General features: G+C 43.5%; 2 protein-coding genes across 5 annotated transcripts in view; one reads left to right on the top strand and one right to left on the bottom strand.

Annotated features, from left to right (window-relative positions):
- Positions 1–622: 622 nt before the first annotated feature.
- Positions 623–20,655, bottom strand: DNAJA1 (DnaJ heat shock protein family (Hsp40) member A1). Of its 3 annotated transcripts, XM_075862822.1 has the most exons (10): positions 20,545–20,655; positions 10,128–10,225; positions 5,770–5,927; positions 5,108–5,288; positions 4,923–5,027; positions 4,284–4,511; positions 2,369–2,483; positions 2,171–2,286; positions 1,978–2,078; positions 623–1,524 (listed from the first exon to the last, which is right to left on the bottom strand). In XM_075862822.1, exons 3-10 carry the CDS (start codon positions 5,899–5,901, stop codon positions 1,303–1,305), a joined length of 1,200 nt encoding a protein of 399 aa, XP_075718937.1. In that variant the 5' UTR covers positions 5,902–5,927; positions 10,128–10,225; positions 20,545–20,655; the 3' UTR covers positions 623–1,302. The 3 variants fall into 3 exon arrangements, with proteins under 3 accessions (XP_075718937.1, XP_075718929.1, XP_075718947.1); XM_075862814.1 differs by lacking the exon at positions 10,128–10,225 and having other exon boundaries at positions 20,545–20,654; XM_075862832.1 differs by lacking the exons at positions 10,128–10,225; positions 20,545–20,655 and adding an exon at positions 20,070–20,291.
- The window catches only part of APTX (aprataxin), a 63,970-nt gene continuing 62,305 nt past the window's right edge, over positions 20,464–22,128 (top strand). The window contains exon 1 of one of the 2 annotated variants that reach the window (XM_075862860.1): positions 20,464–20,850. The gene's annotated coding sequence lies outside the window, so the exon portion shown is untranslated. The remainder of the gene's footprint in view (positions 20,851–22,128) is intronic. The other variant, XM_075862844.1, reaches the window with a different exon arrangement.

Here is a 22,128-nt window from a genome sequence, read left to right as displayed (position 1 = left end):
GTCACAATCTAATGGGATAAACAGGGAGAATCAAAGTGCTCTTTGAGTCTGCATGTTGCAGTGAGGTGTCGGCTGTATTACACAGCCGACACCTGCTGAGTATGGAGCAAGCTCAGCACACTGCCATGTACGTGTCATGTCGTTTAGGGGTTAAGCACTCTGGCAAATTGTTTTTCCGCCCATTTGAAAATGAAGTTAAATGTAGTGAGGTGTATTTGCTGACTAGGTGCTTTATTTTAGTTAGCCACACATTCCAACGCTGCCATTGGGTCATGCGATCTCCACTCCAACTCCCTGAATCCAGCCAGAAGTCCATTTTTTAGTACAAGTCTACAAGAGCCTCGATGCACGTCTCAGACTTGCATTGAAACATCAACCTCCAGCAGAAGCTGTAAACCTTGCATGGAACAGGTGGCTGTCCTCACTGTGGGGTGCTCAGAATTGCTGGGGGTCCCGGCTGTTGAGCCCCCAATTAGACCATCCAGTGGAAAGGCGATAATTGTGGATTCTGGTGCAACCCCTTTAATGGAACTCTACATTTTTATAACAGCAGTTTTTTTTAATTAAGAAAGGCATGAACAAGTAAATGTACGGGGAGAATAAGTAAAATCAGAGGCCGTAGTTCCGTTTAATTTATCATTAGAATTTAATAGGATGGAATTGTGACACGTTATAAGCACTCGTGTCAATCAGAAGCATGTAAATAATCCTGCATGACAAAACCAGTTAGCAATTCCCAAGCTTCAGCAATGCTTTTTCAGGTTGTCAAAAAAAAAATTTTTTATATATCATTTATAAATAAAGATCATGTAAAAAGGGTGAATTCATGAGTACAAATTGAGAATCTAATGAGCCATACTTGATCAGTAAAATTCTTGGGATTCTTTTCTAGAAACCAATGTCTGTAGGCATCTAAAGCCTTTCTGAAGAGTGTTTGAGAAGTCAGCATGCCGCTTACCTGAACGTACATTTACACACTACTAGTGAAATGGCTGGGAACAAGTTAGACTTAAGCCGTACCTAAACATTTACTGTAAGTTCTTACTTAATGGATACAAGGTTCATATTAAAACACAGAATATACACTGGGATAAGAGTCTCCATGTACAAACACAAGTTCATCAAGTTTCAGCACTGAAGATCCTAAAATGCATTGCTCAACTAGGTCTTCTATGCATCTTCAGAACAGAAGTGAACGCCAGCACTAAGTGACTCAAGCCCAAAAAAAATGCACTGCATTTTCATCTCTTCCACCTGGTTGTTGGAGCAATACAGGAAAACTAAAAATCTCATTGGATTGACCTAAGAGGTCTGGCACTGAACTCCACCTCTTGGGTGGTCTTCATCATCGTCATGATAGGCTTCTCCACTGTAAGGTGAACGCCTCTGCTGAGATGGATCAAATTCCATGAGCTCAACTTGCTCCATTTCTTCATTCTCTTCAATGGTTTTTCTTGACGGTAGCAGCTTTTCTAACAAAGGAAGTTTGTCAGCTGAAATGAAGCCGCTGGAAGGAAAGTTAACCTGTAAATAAAAGCAGAAAGAAATGTTTTAGTAAATTTGAGGGTGTTGTCCCCCCCGTCCCCCCCCATAGCTTTAACAGGACCCTACAATGAATGGTCAGTGTTGGTACCACCCTCGGGATCCCCACAGATCAGCAGAGTAAGAGGGGCAGCAGTAGTCACTGGAGCGCCATGGCACCCTTTAACTAAAGTACCAGGGATGGCAATGTCCACACGTGTGGCCATCCCTTGTACTGCAGCTCTAGAATGCTCAGCCCGATTCACTTGAAAGGGCTAAGCGGTAGGACTAGACAACCACATTCTTATAGTTGTCACCTTGTCTGGTATGGCAGTAAAGGGGTCTTTTTGTTCTGCTTATCAGTAATGGTCCAAGACCCCCACTGATCATTGTTCATCCTGTCAATATTCCAGGTAGCTTTTGCCTATAATAAATCAATTAGAGGAAATGACTCACCTGGAATTCAATAATAAGGCGTCCTTTTTCATATGGCCTGCGATAAAGGGGCATACCTTCATTTAACACACATTTTATATCTTCATGTTTGACAATCTGACCTGAAATCCAAAAACGTGTTACTTTACAATGTGTTCTAGTGCTTTCAGTCTAGTGGTGGAGGTATGAACAAGTTTGGGGTCAATCTACTAACCAGGATGAGAAGTAATAATTATAGTCCTTGAATCCAGTGTTGCTATGGGCTTTTGAAAGCCGCACAGTGCCTCCACAAGCTCGATTTCCATGTGCATCAGAAGATCTTCTCCCCTCCTGCAATACATTCAAGAAATAGTCATTTTTCCTATTAAGATATTCAAACCGGTTAATATTTAAAGAGTTGGTCACTTTATACCTAGTAAATAAAGCATGATCCTTCAGGTCCAACACGATAATGATATCTCCTGGTTCAAGGCCTGGCTCCTGGTCCCCCTCACCAGAGAATGTAATCTTCTGACCATCCTTCATTCCTGTTGAGATGAATGCACTCCATGAACAAAGTTTTTGTTTTACACATTTTGTAAAAGGGGTGGGGGCAACAGCAAACCTACCAACATTTTAATTCAGAAAGTAGCTGTGGTCTAATCTTCTGCAGCAGGTGAACATATAATTTGTAGTCTAAGACTACGTCTTGAGGCACATTTAGCTGCGTGGCAATTGGAGTTCCCACGGGTCGGATATGCAGCGTAAAACTACGTAGACCTAGAATCCGCAGCCCATAAATACAGACATGTACAGAACTGTTTTTCCCCTAAGTTGCAATACCACCGCATAAAAGTCACAACACTTGGCTATTTATGGCAGGTTTATAGATAAAAATCACAAAAAACCACTGCAACAGAAAACCCAGCATAAACTTAAAATCTGCACCACAGGTCAATTTATGAACGTTTTCGTGGCGTTCAATTCTGCAGCCTGGGCATGAGAATTTCGAAATCTCATTTACTTTGCTGCTATTGTAAATTCTGCAGAATCTCTGCACAGAAAGCCATTGCGTAAACTCTGCATCATTTACACAACGTGGGAACCCAGCCTAAAGATTTATGGAAAGTAATCAAAAGCTACTCTATAGTAGAATATAAAAGTACAGGAAAATGCTTCTCTTCCTCCCACACTGATGATCTCTCCTATGTTCAGGTTGTATCAATAAATTTCAGAGTCAGAGGAGGGAGCAGCTAGAGGGGGAGAGACCTAGAGACATAGCAGCTTCTAGTACGTGTTTTACTGTCTCCCCCCAGTGCTGGATTCTCAGCTGGACCGCTCAATATTGCTGTAGAATCTCCTTCATGTTGGTTGTGTGTTAGAGATAACAGAACAGCTAGTTTCCCCCACTGGTGCAGAGCTCAGGGAAAAACTACTGATAAGAGCAGAATGCAAGTCATAATGGCCAGATATCGTGTAACGCCTCATGTACACACCGGCTTATTCTGAAATTTCACGTGGGACGATCAGTGTGCTTTAAAGAGAACCTTTCACCTCCCCATACATGTGCAGCATGTAATGGGGAGGGCTGCACAAACCCTGGGGCACATAAAAAAAAAATTATAATAATAACAACAACTTCTACCTCCCTCTGTTATTCAGGTATCAGTGCCGTTATATTTGGCGCCCAATATTTAAATAACCCCCAGAGCAGTCAACGGGGCGTGTACTGGCAAGGGGACGTGTTACTATGGCTGTGACACTGTCCAATCAGATATGGACAGTGTTACAGCGCACTCTCTCTCCTTGCTTTTGATGCAACACTGTCCATAGCCGATTGGACAGTGTCACAGCCATAGTAACATACCCCGTTGACTGTTCAGGGGGTTATTTAAATATTGGGCGCCAAATAGAACGGAACCGATCTCTAAATAACGGAGGAGGGTAGAAATTTATATATATATATATATATATATATTTTTTTTTTAAAGTACCCCAGGGTTTGTGCAGCCCATGTATGGGGAGGTGAAATGTTCTCTTTAAGTAAAGACACCTTCTGTAAAGTTTTCAGCTGGCTCCTCAAATCTATATTATTTTGTACACTCCTGCTTTATGGTATAAAAATCCAGTCAAATGTATATCAGAACCCCTAGTCCCATTTTTGTGAACCCTTATATTATGGCCTTGTCATAGAAACGGCCAGCCTGGTTGTTTCTAACATCTCTGTTGTAACCTATAACAAGTCATACAGGCCAGATTCCCTCCTTTATGTAGGCAGAAAGCAGAGTGGATGTTTTCCAGGACACGTTTATAACGATCAGTCTAACAATTAGTCTGTGTCCACAAACCTTTGTCAATGTGAACTTCAAGAATCTTCTTTTCTCTGATAATCTTTTTGCCATTGCAATTCTTGCACCGGTCTTTTGGATTGATTCTTTCCCCTTGGCCTTGACAGTCTGGACATACAGATTGAATCTGCTGGACCATTCCTGGTCCTATTTGATGGATTCTAATTTGCATTCCAGAACCTCTGCAAGTCACACAGCATTCCACAGCTCCTTTTCTACCACCACGACCTGAAATTAAAGTTGAGAATATACTTCAGAAACCTGGCTGTAGACCACCTTTGAAATCCGGTCAATACTATAAAATACACAACACCATGCAGAATTTAAACTGCAGCCCATTCACCATCCTGGAAGACCAACACAGATGTGAGCACTTCTCTGGGACAGCGTAGTCACAACATTTACTGCTCTGAGGGCCACAATAAGTCTTTGGGCCAGTTCAGTTTGGTTTCCAGAAGAGCAGTTTTTAGCAACATTTTAAGTCACGATCCAAGAGGCATGCACATTCTGCTATGAACTTTTCGAAGCTACAGTTAGAGGTGTGATTTTTTTAAAGCAAGGATTTGGAGTGTGGTTACTTACATAGAAATACATTAAAAGTGAAATTATCGTGCTACTGTGTCAAATATCACATCATACCTTCACATTTGTCACACACTGTGTTCTTCTGTAAAGCCAATTTTCGAGTTGCCCCATTATATAGATCTTCCAGTGTTACAGAGAGCTGGTGTACTACATTTTTACCTGCAAGCAATAATACTCTGGGTCAGCACAACAATAACTGGATTTTAGAGAAGACCATTTTAGGAGGACATGGACATTACCTCTTCGTTCCCTCTGCATTCTTCCTCCTCCACCAAAGAACATATCAAAAATGTCCATTGGTGATCCAAATCCGCCACCTCCCATGCCTCCCTCTTTAATGGCCTGCTCACCACCCTTGTCATACAAGTCTCGTTTCTTTGCATCAGAAAGTACTTCATAGGCTTGGGAAATCTGTTTAAACTGTAAAATACATTGCAATTACTACAATGTTTAGAAAATGTAGAACACACTTATCAGCTTGCCTTGTAGTATTAGTAATAATAATTTTTTACTAATACTACAAATACCTATAGCTATCCAGAGCAATGTCCTGTGAGAACAAAGGATCAGGCATATTGAAAACAGACATGCAAGATCCTTTCTTCAGACGTTGTTGGCCGATGCCACTGGTTTGTCAGACTTGCTAGTTTTAATAAATGTGTGTGGCCGGCCATGGACCATTATTTCATGAGCCACAATAATTCATTCCTATGGTACTGGAAAAGCCAATTGATACAAATCTGTTCCAGCAATCAATTGCCTTCAGATTTCTCGCTTGTAAGCGCCTTCGAGAGAAGCAATCCAGCCATAAAAGGAAGAGACTACCTTTAGACAGGTTGTACCTAATCCTAAAGGTCGGGTCATACTCAAGCAAACTAGGCAACATGGTGAAAATACCAACCTTTTCCCCTTCATTGGGATTCTTGTCTGGATGGTACTTTAGTGCAAGTTTTCTGTATGCCTTTTTGAGCTCATCCTGGGTGGCATTAGGTTTCACCCCTAGAACGTCATAGTACCCGGTTTCAACCACCATTTTTCTTCAGGTATCTTCAATATTTACTGTAAAGAGAAACATATGCATATTTTAAACAGTCAATGCTACCACAGCATGTTGCAGTCATACCAAGAGGACATAGTTAGGAACATCTTTACCAGGGAAACAAATGAGTCAGAAGGTAAACACCCAAACGCATACATCTAGAGTGGTTTAGACCAGTGAGATAGGGGGATTGGAGTAGGGAGGGGGGGTTGGCTTAGAAGCAAAGTACACCAAGGGATGTAATCACACAATATACAATAAAAGTACAAACACAGAGGACAGTACAAGTACCCTCAAGAAACTTGGTGGGTACAACATGTTGAGAAACTAGGCTTTAGAATACAGCAAAAAACAAAACAAACCACCAGTTTCTCCAGCCTAGTTCACACAGTATTTTGCAGGCAGAATATGACCTGTGAGATTTTTTGTTTTTCATGTGGAGTTTTTTGTGCCCGTGGCCATTGAGGGCTGTGGGCAAAATACACAGCTAAAACCTTTTTTTTTTTCCTGCCTTCCATTGATTTCAATGGGTGGTCAGAGGCAGAACCGCAGCAAGAAAGGACATGCTGCTTTTAATCCCTGCTAAAAGCTGCCTGGGGAAACAACAAGACACCCCTGCCTCCCATTGAAATCAATCGAAGGCGATTTCAGCAGTTTTTTTGGCACAGATTCAGACGCGGTTTCAGCACAAAGCACTGGGCCTTATACTGCTGCCCAGCACATGGAGAATAAACCAAAATGTGACCGCATAGATAAAGCAGCATAAGCAGTGATATAATGTATAAACACTGCCAACAGTGTTCAAAATACTTGCACATGTAACTGGAGCTAGCTGCATAGCGGTATTTATAGACAGACTGCATGCATAATAAGTGTTCTAAGAAAAAGCGCCAGTGTTGCCTACTGCAACCAGCAAGGGCTTCAGTTCCAGGAAAAAAACAAACCCCAGAAATGCTGGAATACGAGTGTTTGTTTTGTCCATGGCAGGTTTTAACCCGTTAGTGACCGGCCCATAGTCTTTTTACGTCGGTCACTAACGGGCTTTATTCCGATGCCATAGACTTTTTACGTTGCGGCATTGGAATAAAATAGCACCGCCGGGGGGAGGTTTAGCTCCCTGCTCTCAGCTGCCGGAGGTAGCTGAGGGCTTGGAGCAGTGACTGGGGACCGCTGTTTGCGGTCCCCATACCGGCGATCGCCGGTATTCAACGAATACCGGCGACCGCCGTTACAATGAATGTGCCGATGCAAATGAGGTTTTTATCTCCTCTCACCATGTATGTTTGGTGAGAAGAGATAAAAAAAAACTGCTTGTTAGGCCCCCTGCTGCCACCGATCGTGCCCCCCCCGTCCCGAACTGCCGGGAAAAAAAGAAAAATGGGGCACGCATGCGCTGTCAGAGTAAGGCAGCTATTCTGCCTGTACATAGAAACTGATCAGGGACCCTGTGATATACCTATCACAGTGACCATAGTCCCATATTTACACAATACAGCACAGGATTTGTGCTCTTTCCCTCCCTCCTCTCACTGTAGTTGATCTGTGTGAGGAGAGAGAAATACTATAAAATCTTGTGCTGTATTATACTGTCAAATACACCACATACTTACTCGCCAGTGTTCCGATATTATCCGTAATTACGCCAGATTACCCGTAATTACTTGTTATCCCCGTAAATTTTTTTTTTTTTTTGCTGAATTAGTTTTAGTTGCTGTAATTAACTGCGGTTTACCATATTTTTTTCAGTTAGTGTTGTGTCTATATTACATATATATAAAAAAAAATACAAAAAAAAAAATTTACTTGTTAGTTTAGTGTTATAAAATAATGAACCGCAGAAGCCGCAGAATGTTCTCTGCAGAGCAGGCATACGCCATGCTGTGCTCTAGCAGTTCCGGGAGTGATACAGACACTGCGTCAGAAGCAGAACTTGGCTCAGAAAGCGACACAAGTTCTGCTTCTGCCACTGGACCCCCCAGCCCTATGGTGGTGGACACAGCGGTCACCGGTTAAGCGTCAGGAGCCGGGCCTAGTACTGCAGTCCCTCCCGCAATGTGGGATCCTGCAGTTTCTTTCTCCCCCCAAATTCCGCCATTTACAGCGACTCCAGGCATCAACTCTGATGTCACAAATTTTACCTATAATTCTTTTAATTTGTTTATAGGCGATCAGGTCCTGGAACTAATTGTCCAGCAGACGAATTTATACGCAAGGCAATTTGTCACCCAAAATCCCAGGTCTTACTATTCCAGAGGATGGATCCCCACAACTGTCTGTGAAACGAAAAAATTTTGGGGAATTACACTAAATATGGGGATAGTAAAAAAACCTATCCGCTCCTACTGGGCTACTAGCGCTTTCCATAGCACCCCTGTATTTGCTGCTGTCATGGCACGAACGCGCTATGAGACTAATGCGCTTCATGCACTTCTCGGACAACTCCCAAATCCCCCCCAAGAAGTGAACCAGGCCATGATCGCCTCAACAAGTTGAGACCCCTCATCTCCCTCCTATCTGAGTCTTTTCTAAATTTGTACACCCCAGGACAAAATATAGCGGTAGACGAGTCCCTTATGTCCTTTAAGGGCCGTCTATCGTTTCGCCAATATATCCCCTCCAAAAGAGCCCGATACGGAGTGAAACTCTATAAGGTGTGCGAGAGCACAACGGGCTACACCTGTGCCTTTTTCATTTATGAGGGCAGGGACCGCCACCTTAATCCCCCAGGATGCCCAGAGGATATTGGCATTAGTGGGAAAATTGTCTGGGAACTCATGGTGCCATTCCTACAGAAAGGGTACCATGTGTACACCAACAATTACTACACCAGTGTCCCCCTGTATAAGTCCCTCCATGCTGCGAATACAGGGGCCTGTGGGACGGTGCGCAAAAATAGAATCGGCTTCCGTCAACAACTGGTGTCCAGGCGACTAGTAAGGGGTGCATCACTCTCATTCACCAGTTGCTCGCCATCAAATGGAGGGTCAAAAAGGACGTGTACATGCTCTCCACCGTGCACGAGGACACCACAGTGGCAGTGAGGGAGAGGGGCACTACCTCTGATAAGAGGAAACCGGTCTGCATGGTGGACTATAACAAGTTCATGGGGGGAGTCGATCTATCTGACCAGGTCCTACAACCGTACCTGGTCAAGCGCAAAACTAGGGCCTGGTATAAAAAAGGTAGCGATCTACCTTATCCAAATGGCCACTTACAACAGCTATGTGCTGTACAAGACCCAGGGAACACTCAGTTTCCTCCAGTATCGGGAGAAAATTATAGAGCACCTCCTGTTTGACTCCCCCGCACCTGGAGACTCCTTTGAGTCAGAGAATGTCAAAAGGCTCACTGAGCGCCACTTCCTTCACCCCGTCCCTGCCACTGAGAATAAGGAATACCCCCAAAGGAGATGCCGGGTGTGCAGTAAATACGGAAGGAGGAGGAATACCCGGTTTTACTGCCCCATGTGCCCTTCAAATCCAGGCCTGTGCAACTACCCCTGTTTTGAGACCTACCACACCGTTTCTAATTATTAATTTTATCTATAATTTAGGGAAAACCAAAAAGGGTGGGGTGGGGGATTCTTTTTAGGGAGTCAATTTCATTTATTCATAATTTTTTTTCCGTTTCTGAGCTTTCCAAGGGAGGGAGGGATTTTCACGGGGAGGTTTATTTATTTCAGACTGTAAAACTAATTTTCCCCTTTATGATTTTTTTTTTAATACAATTCTTGGACAATTAAATCCAGGACTTGATCACTCACAAATGAATACAGTTTATTGTGCAGGAGCCCACATCTGTCTATTCAGAACATGGACCCCACAAGTGTTCTTGAAATAAAAAATAAATGTGGGCATTGCATTTATTAGTAGATAAATCAAACACCTGCGGCCCGTGCCGCCCCTGAATTAGTGGAAGTCGTGTATTTTAGCAATGGTTACAAGAATAAATTGGGGATGCATTTCCTTTTTCTTATGACTATGTCCTGCCACATACGGCTGTTACATTCCTAATTCTGTACCGTGATACGGGCATGATATTTTTTTTTTGGAGGATCTCTAATAATCAATACACCATGGGCTTTGTTACGGTTCTTATGGAAATACTGACATCATTTTGGGGATTAGTGATCCTTTACTGTTCCTATAGATGGTTTTGGACACTGTCCTTTTATATATTCTGTAGGTGATTGGTTGTTTTGTGCACATAGCGGTTCCTACCTTGCCGGGCAGGGGTCTGTTATGGTGTACCGCGTCACTTGGCACATTCGTCCCTCATAAGGATTGATGGAGCTAAAGAGACGTTGTACAACCAGTCACTGAAAAAACAAAACCTTGTCATAACCGCCCTGCAGGTGTTCTTCTATCTAGTGAACAGACTCGAGTTTGCAACATAGTTGGATACATTTTCCTCCATTTGTTTGAAGATATTGCCCGTCACTCCAGTACAGTTTATTTTTTCCTCTCTGACTGATTTTATATTAGGACAGAATTCTGTCCACAATGACATCATAATGGCACCAACTGCTTCTTCAGCAAGACAGTCATAAGTACAGGCAAATACGTCTATAGCAACATCTATCCGTTCTGAATACACGGCTTCACTTCTATTCTGTGCCGCACAAATTTATTAATGTGGCATATTTCTAACAAAATAACCTTCTACCACGTCTCCTCTATTTCATGTGGAAACGTAATAAGAGTTTGAAGAAAACATTATATACCCATAGTGTCTGAAATGATACCCATTATTTCCTCCTTTAAAAAATGTTTGGTCCGCATGCCCACTACACCACTAGATGAATACCTTTAGGGGTTTAGTTTTTAAAATGGGGTCATTTCTGCGTGGTTTTTTTTTTTGTTCAGGCTGCTCAATGCCTCTAAATGCATGATATGGGGCCTAGAATTTATTCAATTTTTCTATTTTTTTATTAATTTCCGCAAATCGTATCAGTCTACTTTTACCACTAAAATAAAGTACAACATGTGACAAAAAAACAATGTCAGAATTACTTGGATATTCAAAACTTTCGCAGAGTTATTCTCTGATAAAGTCAGACATACCAGATTTAACAAATCTGGCTTGGTCATTAAGGTCCAAACTGGCCCGGTCATTAAGGGGTTAAAGCAGCGATCTGATGGGTTGCCATGGGCAACACTGACTGTTAGGCTGGATTCACACGAGCATGTTCGGTCTGTAATGGACGGAACGTATTTCGGCCGCAAGTCCCGGACTGAATACAGTGCAGGGAGCCGGGCTCCTAGCATCATAGTTATGTACGACGCTAGATGGTCACTGCCTCTCCGTGGAACTACTGTCCCGTACTATCACGTTTTCAGTACGGGACAGTTGTCCGGCAGCGAGGCAGGGACTCCTAGCATCGTACATAAGTATGATGCTAGGAGCCCGGCTCCCTGCACTGTGTTCGGTCCGGGACTTGCGGCCGAAATATGTTCCGTCCATTACGGACCGAACATGCTCGTGTGAATCCAGCCTTAGAACAATTTTAATCCATTTTTTTTTTTTTTTACAATTTTACAGGCGTCAGGCTTCCATTCAACCTTTCCATCGGAGGAACCGATTAACGTAAACCATAAGTTCTGTTTGAATCACCATTGATTTCAATGGTAATGCTTCCGTTTCAGTTGGTTTCCATTCTGTAAAGTTTCGGTTTTCTTTCATGGAAATAGCATAGTTTACTACACTATTGTTTATGCAAAAAAGACGTTAACTACGTCGACACAATCGTGGCCAAAACATATTAGATGGGTATGTCAACCGCTACCCGCCCGGTAAGGCCTTATTCACACGACAGTGAAAAACAGCAGTCTTCAGAACAATGATCCTCTACAGGGAGGGTGTAAATCGTGTCTAGGTGAACAGGTGTTTTCAGGGGGCAGGGACAAAAAAAATTACAAAAAAAAAAAATTAAAAGGCTGACCAGTTTGTTTGTTTTTCTTAACGCCCATTAAAGACAGACGGACTGGAAATGGATGAAAATTTAGAGACAAACTGAAGCAAAATGGCCATGAAAAACAGTTGAATAAACCAGCCGTTTGACCGTTTTTCCACTGTCCTTTTTAAAAATCGGATGAATTTCATTTGTAAACTTTTTGCCACACATCTCCCTCGGTAGGTAATGCCACCCCTATATATGGACAATAGGTAATGCCACTGTCCCATATATGGACAGTGAAGTCAGGGACTTCTACCGGAGCGCAAACACCGGCCACAGGGTCGGGGATTCCACTTCAGAAGTGCCTGACGTCACTGTGTCCAAAGCTGTAACTTTAACGAAGTGCCGGGATTGTGAATAGACATCCCGTCCTGGCTGGTAGGAATGTCTATTCACTGTCTAAACACTTCAGTAACGTTAATATGTCAGTATAAGACAGCACATAGTGAACAACGCAGTGTCGCTATGCGCCAAGTAAATGAATTGAGAGAAGTGTATGACGCTGATTGGTCACTAATTGGTCAGCGTCATACACTCCCCTGTACAACGCCCACTTGGTCTAAAGTAAAAACACGCCCACTTGGGCATTAAGAAACTCATTAGAATAAAGCTAAAATCGCTAATAACGTTGTGAAAATAGATCGTTTTTTAAAATAAAAAGCATTACTGTCACCTACATTACAGCGCCGATCTCCATATATAGGAGACAGGGCACTTATAATGTGGTGACAGAGCCTCCTTAACGCTCCATGACCTACTATTAGGTCATGCTAACTGTAGCGTTCGCGCTCAGTGACCTAATAGTAGGTCATGGAGTAAACACGGCGCCGTTCGCGCGGGGCGCGTTCATGAGCTGTGATAGCTGCTGTTTCCGACAGCAGACTATCACTGCTCAATGTGCCGGGACCGATCGCGGAGCTCCCCCGCCGATTAACCCCTCAGAAGCCGCGTTCAATAGCGATCGCGGCTTCTTAGGGGTTAATCCGCCATCGCCGGCCTGCTACACGATAGCGGCCGGCGATGGTGACTATGGCAACCGGACACCAAACAATGGCGTCCGGCTATGCCATAGACGGAAGCCTAGTGGGTCCTGACAACGTCAGGACCCACTATGCTTGCTGTCAGTGAGTAGCTGACAGTTCTAATACACTGCACTACGCATGTAGTGCAGTGTATTAGAATAGCGATCAGGGCCTCCTGCCCTCAAGTCCCCTAGTGGGACAAAGTAATAAAGTAAAAAAAAAGTTAAAAAAAGATGTGTAAAAATAAGAAAATAAAAGTTTTAAAAGTAATAAAAGTAAAAGTCCCACTTTTTCCCTTATCACTCCTTTATTATTAATAAAAATATATAAACAAACAAATAAACTATACATAATTGGTATCGCCGCGTCCGTAACGGCCTGAACTACAAAATTATTTTGTTATTTATCCCGCACGGTGAATGCCGTAAAAAAAAATATTAATAAACCGTACCACAATCACAATTGTTTGGTCACTTCACCTCCCAAAAAATGGAATAAAAAGAGATCAAAAAGTCGCATGTACCGAAAAATGGTATTGATTGAAACTACAGTTCGTTACGCAAAAAATAAGTCCTCGCACGGCTTTATTGATTGAAAAATAAAAACGTTATGGCTCTTAGAATAAGGTAACACAAAAAGTGAATGATTGTTTACAAAACGTATTTTATTGTGCAAACGCCATAAGACATAAAAAAAAACTATAAACATCTGGTATCGACGTGATCGTATCGCCCCGCAGAATAAAGTGAATATGTCATTTATAGCGCATGGTGCACGCTGTAAAAAAAAAAGTATACAAAAACAATAGTAGAATTGCTGTTTATTAGTCACCACGCCACCTAAAAATGGAATAAAAACTGATCAAAAAGCCGCATGCACCCCAAGAAAACTACAATGGATTCCTCAAGGGGTCTAGTTTCCAAATTGGGGTCACTTTTGGGGGGTTTCCAATGTTTTGGCACCACAAGACCTCTTCAAACCGGACATGGTGCCTAATAAAAAAGAGGGCTCAAAATCCGCTAGGTGCTCCTTTGCTTCGGAGGCCGGTGCTTCAGTCCATTACCGCCCGAGGGCCACATGTGGGATATTTCTCTAAACTGCAGAATCTGGGCAATACGTATTAAGTTGCGTTTCTCTGATAAATCCTTTTGTGTTATAAAAAAAATGGTATAAAAAGAGTAAATTTCACCTCTACTTTGCTCTAAATTTCTGTGAAACACCTAAAGGGTTCATAAACTTTCTAAATGCTGTTGTGAATACTTTGAGGGGTCTAGTTTCTAAAATGGGGTGTTTGATAGGGGTTTCTAATATATGGGCCCCTCAAAGCAACTTCAGAAATGAACTGGAACCTAAAAAAATAAATAAATGAGGCAATACTTCGCTTCTTACATTATACTGATAATGAGCCGTGCCCACCCCGAGATTACCCCAGTTTTGACCGTTTGTATAAACGGAGACCCCTATTAGACCGTTTCAGTGCCCGGTTTTCCCAAGCATACACCCCCGAGAATTGTTTTTCTATTGATGAGTCCCTGGTACATTTTAAAGGGAGGGTTCAATTCCGCCAGTACCTGCCAAGTAAGAGGGCAAGGTATGGCGTGAAGATGTATAAGCTGTGCGAGAGTGCATCAGGGTATACCTATAAATTTAGGATATATGAAGGAAAGGCCACCCCCAAACCAGACTGCATCCTGGACTACAATAGGTACATGGGAGGGATGGACTTGTCAAATCAAGTCCTGAAGCCCTACAGCGCCATGCGGTGTGGTATAAGAAGCTGGCCGGGCACATCATACAGATGGCTTTGTACAATGCGTACGTGCTACGTCGATGTGCAGGCCAGAGGGGAACTTTCCTGGAATTTCAAGATCTAATCTTTAGGGACCAGGAAGGGGTGGCACCCAGTACTTCTGGAAGCGGGGCCACACGCAGCATCGTACCAGGGCAACACTTTCCAGGAGAAGTTCCCCAAACCGGTGGAAAGGGAAAGAGTCAAAAGAGGTGCAGAGTCTGCTATAAGAGGGGGATAAGGAAGAACACAATATACCAATGTGACACGTGTCCCGAAAAACCAGGGCTCTGTATAAAAGATTGTTTTAAAATGTATCATACATCCCTTGATTTTTAATTTACCCTGATGCACTCCGCACAGCTTACCCCCCTCATCTTTCCCTTCTGAGCCCTGCCGTATGCCCAGGCATCTGATAACAGCCACATGTAGGGTATTGCCGTACCCAGGAGAACCCACATTACAATTTAAGGGGTGTATATCTCCGGTGGCGCATGCTGGGCACAATATATTGGACACTGAAATGGCATATATATATATTAAATTGCAAATCTCACTCTGCACCATCTGCTGCGCATTATCTTTTACACAGTACCCGTGGGGTCAAAATGCTCACTACACCTCTAGATGAATGTCTTAAGGGGTGTAGTTTTTAAAATGGGGTCACTTCTCGGGGGTTTCAACTGTACTGGTACCTCAGGGGCTTCTGCATACATGACTTAGCACCAGAAAAGCTCCAGTAGGCCAAATGGTGGTCCTTTTCTTCTGAGCCCTCCCATGGGCCCAAACAGCAGTTTATCACCACAAATGGGGTATTGCCGCACTAAGGACAAATTGGGCAACAAAATGGGGTATGTTGTTCCTTGTGAAAATAAGAAATTTTGATCAAAAATGACATCTTATTGGAAAAAATATCATTTTTTTCATTTCACAGCCCAATTCAAATAGGTGCTGTGAAAAAACTGTGCGGTCAAAATGATAACAAAAACCATAAATGAATTCCTTGAGGGGTGTAGTTTCCAAAATGGGGTCACTTCTGGTGGGTTTCCATTGTTTTGATACCTCTGGGCCTCTGCAAATGCGACATGGCACCCGAAAACCAATCCAGCAAAATCTGGACTCCAACAAACACATAGCGCTCCTTTCCTTCTGAGCCCTCCCATGGGCCCAAACGGCAGTTTATCACCACAAATGGGGTATTGCCGCACTAAGGACAAATTGGGCAACAAAATGGGGTATGTTGTTCCCTGTGAAAATAAGAAATTTTGATCAAAAATGACATCTTATTGGAAAAAATATCATTTTTTTCATTTCACAGCCCAATTCAAATAGGTGCTGTGAAAAAACTGTGCGGTCAAAATGATAACAAAAAACATAAATGAATTCCTTGAGGGGTGTAATTTCCAAAATGGGGTCACTTCTGGTGGGTTTCCATTGTTTTGATACCTCAACACCTCTTCAAACCTGGCATGCTGCCTAAAATATATTCTAATAAAAAAGAGGCCTCAAAATGCACTAGGTGCTTCTTTGCTTCTAGGGCTTGTGTTTTAGTCCACGAGCGCAGTAGACACACATGTGGGACATTTCTAAAAACTGCAGAATCTGGACAATACATATTTTGTAGTATTTCTCTGGTAAAACCTTCTCTGTTACTAAAAAAAAATTGAATAAAATTGAAATTCAGCAGAAAAAAATGAAATTTGCAAATTTCATTTCCACTTTGCTTTAATTCCTGTGAAATGCCTGAAGGGTTAAAAAACTTTCTATATGCTGTTTTGAATACTTTGAGGGGTCTAGTTTTTAAAATGGGGTGTTTTATGGGGGTTTCTAATACATAGGCCCCTCAAATCCACTTCAGAACTGAACTGGCACCTTCAAAAAAGGCTTTTGAAATTTTCTAAAGAATATGCGAAATTGCTGTTTATGTTCTAAGCCTTGTAACGTCCAAGAAAAATAAAATAATGTTCAAAAAACGATGCCAATCTAAAGTAGACATATGGGAAATGTGAACTACCGTGTTTCCCCGATAGTAAGACACCCCCGATTGTAAGACGTATCGGGGGTTTCAGGGGGGTCGGCTAATATAAGCCGTACCCCGAAAGTAAGACATATGTCTTACTTTCGGGGAAACACGGGGGTATTGCCGCCTCCTGCCCACTTCCGCGCCGCCCCCTCTCCATATGTCACCGCGCCGTCCCCTGCACTTGCTCCTGCTGCAACTGCCGGAATCGAAGCGCGCGCCGATTCCGGCAGTTTAACCCATTAAATACCGCTGTCAATAGCGACAGCGGCATTTAATGTGTTTGACAGAGGGGGGAGCTCCCTCTGTCACCCGATCGGCGCCCCCGCAAACAAATCGCGGGTCGCCGTCGGGTTTCCATGACAGCCGGGGGTCTAACAAAGACCCCCAGGTCTGCCTTCAGCATCTGCCTGTTAGGCGATGCCGGAGGCATGACCTAATAGGTTGCCTGTCAGTTTTACACTGACAGGCAATAATGCTTCGGTATACTAAGTATACCAAAGCATTATATATGCGATCGGCACATCGCATAGTGAAGTCCCCTGGTGGGACTAAAAAAAAAAAATGTAAAACAGTTAAATAAAGTTTGTGAAAAAAAAAAAAAAAAAAATTTGACAATTTTTTTACAATATAAGACATACCCCGAAAGTAAGACATAGTCGGGCTTTTGGGGATAAAAAGAAAGTAAGACACTGTCTTACTTTCGGGGAAACACGGTAGTAACTATTTTGGGTGGTATAACCGTCTGTTTTTCAAGCAGATGCATTTAAATTCTGAAAAATGCGATTTTTTGTAAATTTTCTCTAAATTTTGCAATTTTTCACAAATAAAGACTGAATATATCGACCAAATTTTACCACGAACATGAAGCCCAAAGTGTCACGAGAAAACAATCTCAGAATCGCTTGGATAGGTTTAAGCATTCCGACGTTATTACCACATAAAGTGAAATATGTCAGATTTGAAAAATGGGCTCTGAGCCTTAAGGCCCAAACTAGGCTGCGTCCTTAAGGGGTTAATACTACATAAATAGCGAAAACTATTTCTAAATACTTTGTTTTCCTTATCTCACACGGCTGTTAGGGTATCTGCCTGCATGGCGTTTGCCACGTTCTTCGCCCGCGGACATTGAGCGCCGATGGGAAAATGTCAGAAATTTTTTATTTTAAATTGATGCTCATGTGATGGAGACCAAAGTGTTGAATATGTTATCAAGTGTGAGGGTGGTGGGCAGTCTTCATTTTCTATTCTTTATATGATGTGTGTAATTTTGTGCAGCGGCCATCTTGTCTGCAGTTCTCATCTTATTTCTTTTGAAATGAATAAGAAAATCATTGTTCCTTTAGGACAGGTTTCCATGTTATTGAGGTTACTTATCCTTGACCTTGCTTCTCATACGAAGCTTGCAGAGAAAGCACAGGGAGTGAGATGGTAGGGTGGCAAAGATGCTTGTGGGAGTGCCTCCCCCATCTTACAGGAATCGTTTTGCCAAGAGAGATAAGGCCACCTGCAAACCTAGTGTGAAGAATTATAATGATGTATCTGGAATATATTGCGTGTCTGTAATTGGCTGAAGAAATACGTTTATCCCATGTATAAAAACTGATATGCAAGATCTCAGCAGACAGAGGCTGAAAAAGGACTTAATCTGATGTCGCTTTGTCTCCTCATTAATGAGAATAAAAGCCTGCAATACTTCAATTTATTCCGATGACTCCTTGATAGATTATAAATTCTTCTAACAGAAAAAAAAACGCCGGAAAATATGCTTTCTCTGCCTCCCATTGAGGTCAATGGGAGGACAGAGACGTAAACGCCTGAAGATAGGGCATGTCGCTTCTTTTTCCCGCTCGCGGCAAAAAACACCTGTGCTTCCCATAGAAATCAATGGGAGGCATTTGATGTTTTTTCGTGCATTTTCCCACGTAAAAAAAACGCTGTGTGAACTGACCCTTAGATGGGTTATGTCACTACAGACAACCTTAAAAGTAGTCTCCAAAACGTTAATATTTTTATTTATTTATAAATATGCATGGGTGACAAGTTAGAAGTGTATGAGGCACCAGTGTGTTCTTTCGTAGTCATGGGTTCCATACTGCAGTTGTACACTTCTAAAGAGGACGTACGTGTGCAGATTGTGTACTCCTTGGCCTGTTTGAGCAGCTACATGAATGTCACTGTATGTGCCTTCCATCTTGCTTCTCATATACTGACTGGACAGCTCCAGACTACTGGATTAGAACTGACTGCTGCTGTCCTGCACTTCTCTACCAACTCTTATCTGCAAACCCTCGCTGCCCGCGGCTGGGGAAGAGAAAGGAGGGTTTGCGGATGAGCGGTTAGATAAATGCAGGACGGCAACCTAGTTACTATTCAAGTTTAATGCCTGATTCACATTGCTTTTTAGCCCTAAGTTCAGCGTGTACGCCAGGAAAAAGATGGCATCCCGAGTACTTAGATAGAAGTTCTCTTGGCAACAGACAGCAGAATATTGGTTTACCATTGAAGGGCCACATGGCAACGGGAGAAACGGAGGAATAAAGTGGGTAAGGAGACAGACTACAGAAAAGGAAAAAACAACTATCACGAGTGACAGACCGTTGAATTCACCACATTAATCACTACTCAGGACAGCATAAAGTAGCTAACCGGTTCACTTTAAGGGTCAGTTCACACGGAGTTCCTTGGCACTAATTTTGACACCTAAGGCCTCATGCACACGACAGTGTTTTTGCGTCCGCAATTCCCCCGAAAATCCACGGGAGAATTGCGGCCCCATTCTTTTCTATGGGGCCGTGCACACGACCGTAGTTTTTGCGGTCCGTGCACGGCTCGGGAGCCCGCACCGCAGAAAGAACGGGCATGTCTTATTACGGCCCGGGCTCATTGAAAACAATGGCCGCGGCCATGTGCATGTGCGGGCGGCCTGCGGCTGACAGTCCGCAGCCGGCCGACCCGAAAATCACGGCCGTGCACACGGCTACGGTCGTGTGCATGAGGCCTAAATCACACATTGATTTGGGAGGCAGGAGTTCTCCCCAGGCGGCTTTTGGACACTGGCAGAACACAAAAAGCAGCATGTCCTTTCTTGCTGCGGGTGAAAAACACCATGGGAAAATACATGCATGCAGTTCAAAGTCTGAAGGAATTCTGAGGCAGATTATTTCTGCCTGTAAAAAAGCTCAGTGAACCAGGCTCGGAGACGTTAGGATACGTCATGTGTCAGACATCCCTGAAGGGAAAACCTCGAAGGATTAAAGCGTGTTTTCCCAGGATTATAAAAACATGGCCACTATCGTCCAGGAGCAGCAGCACACCGGTCCATGGGTTGTGTTTGGTATTGCAACGCAGATTTATATAAGTGGACGGACTGACCTACAAGACCACACAAACGTGCGCGGTTTAGAAGACAGCCGCCATATTTTTCTAGTCCTGGAAATCCCGATTCTGCATCTCCCCCTTATGCACATGTGGAGCCACGTTATTAGGCTCCTAGTGGTCAAATAGACATTTATGAGGTATAATACACAGTGCATGTAACCATGGAGAAGGATAGAATGACACCCAGATATTGACGAAGTCTAGAAGACGAGCTGTAGGAAATGGAGAGCGGTTTAGTGCAGAGCTGCTGATGAACGCTCTAACCCCTCCCCCACAAGAGCTACGGCAGCCCCTGAAAAACGCGCTTCATGGCGCTGGGTGAGGGCGTCGTCATTCGGTTAGGCGTACATACAGGTATAGAAAAAAAGACAGTTATAAAATACCAAGACACCGAACCGATAACTCGACAATAGGCTAAACATGAGGCTACCGACAACCAGCGTTGACTAGGAGCGGGAGCCGCACTCACCCAGCTGGCTAGGATTCCGCCGTCTTTTCTTCTTCACCAGTAGCTTCTAGAAAGATCGAACAAGAGAGCCGCATCCGGGACCTTATGCGAAAGAGGGGCGGGGTGATAGAGGCGTGACGTCAGGAATCCGGAACCGGCGCCCTCTGTACGGCACCGCCCATAGTTTCTTAGCAGGGACCTATTACAAATGGCGTCTGGAACGCAACTTTCTACATGTTGACATTTGGAACGCGACGGCGACACGTACGCGCTAATTAGCCGAGTATTGAGGTATAGACGGGGCTGTTCGTGTCTGGAGAACACTAGGTAAGAGACGCGTAGACTCGTGACTGGAAAGTCCATTCAGTGTGGGAGATATTGGGCATTGCATGTTAGTGGTGGTTTACCGAACCTTGTCGGTGTAATCTGTAGTAACACATGGCGGTTTATATTCCTTAGGCTGTGGGAGCAGTCCATAGCTGTTTGTTGTAATGCTTTGTGCACATCGCATTTGTGTCGTATTGGTACGTCGGGAAATCCTCCGCCGTATGTAATAAACATCTATATAGGGCTCTGCTAGCCTGACCAAGAGCGTGTTGTTTTGGCCAGTGTCTGGCTACTATGCGTCGGTACACGTCCCCCCCCCCCCCCCCCCCAAAGGTATAGAGTAGTAGACTACGCTATTCCATCCTGAGGGATCCCACAAACCGTGGATGTCGTGCGGTATATGTTTTTTTTTTTTGTTTGTTTGTTTCTTTTAAAATATGGTCTGTGTGTGATGGGTCCCACTGTATGGCTTCTGCTATAGGTATATGTTGGAAAGCTCCCAACATCACTGTCCATATATGGGCAGTGATGTCAGCAGCTTCCCGATGCTGGAGTCCCTGGGCAGAGCATCGGAAGCACTCTGCCTGTGGCCATGGGGAACGTGATGTCAGGGGCTTCTCCAGAGACTACGTCCCCGTCCAGAGCGCTTGTAATTCTCTGGCTGGGAACTACAGCGTTGTATCTCCTGACCTCACTGTCCGTATATGTCTAGTGATGTCAGGAGCTTCCCTGGGCACGGCGCTTCAGGTAGCTCTGCCCGAGGGGTTCTGGTGACATATCCCACTGTATACAGTTGGAAACATTGCAGCCTTCCGCTGGAGGTATCTGTCAGATGGACTCCAGATGTATATACTTTTGACAAAAGGCTGCGATGTATCCCACTTGTTGCCTACACAGTCCCCCTCTCACAATTGATTTGAGTTCTCTGGCTGCAGGAGGTAATGCTGCGAGGGAAGCTCTCCCCACGAATGTACCGTCTAACAGTCGACTGTACCGTCTTTTCTTTTTTTAGTTTAACCGTGTATAAGTGATTAAACATTGTTCTAATTTTTTCACGAGTCAGGAAATATTATAAATTAGATTCTAATTGATAACATTTCCCTGTGCTGGTCACTAGAGGGAGCAATTCCCAAAATTGCAGCATTGGCACGTGGTAAAGCAACCACATTGCTTTATGCTGCAAAATTTGAGAAGACACACTCGCTCTAGTGAGCTCACAGAATCCCCCCTCCTTTATCCTGGCTAGTGCCAGGAGAAAGGAGGGGATTGAATGTTCAA

The sequence above is a fragment of the Rhinoderma darwinii genome, chromosome 1 (assembly GCF_050947455.1).
Source record: "Rhinoderma darwinii isolate aRhiDar2 chromosome 1, aRhiDar2.hap1, whole genome shotgun sequence".
NCBI classification, from domain to species: domain Eukaryota; kingdom Metazoa; phylum Chordata; class Amphibia; order Anura; family Rhinodermatidae; genus Rhinoderma; species Rhinoderma darwinii.
This window is presented reverse-complemented; position numbering and strand designations above follow the sequence as displayed.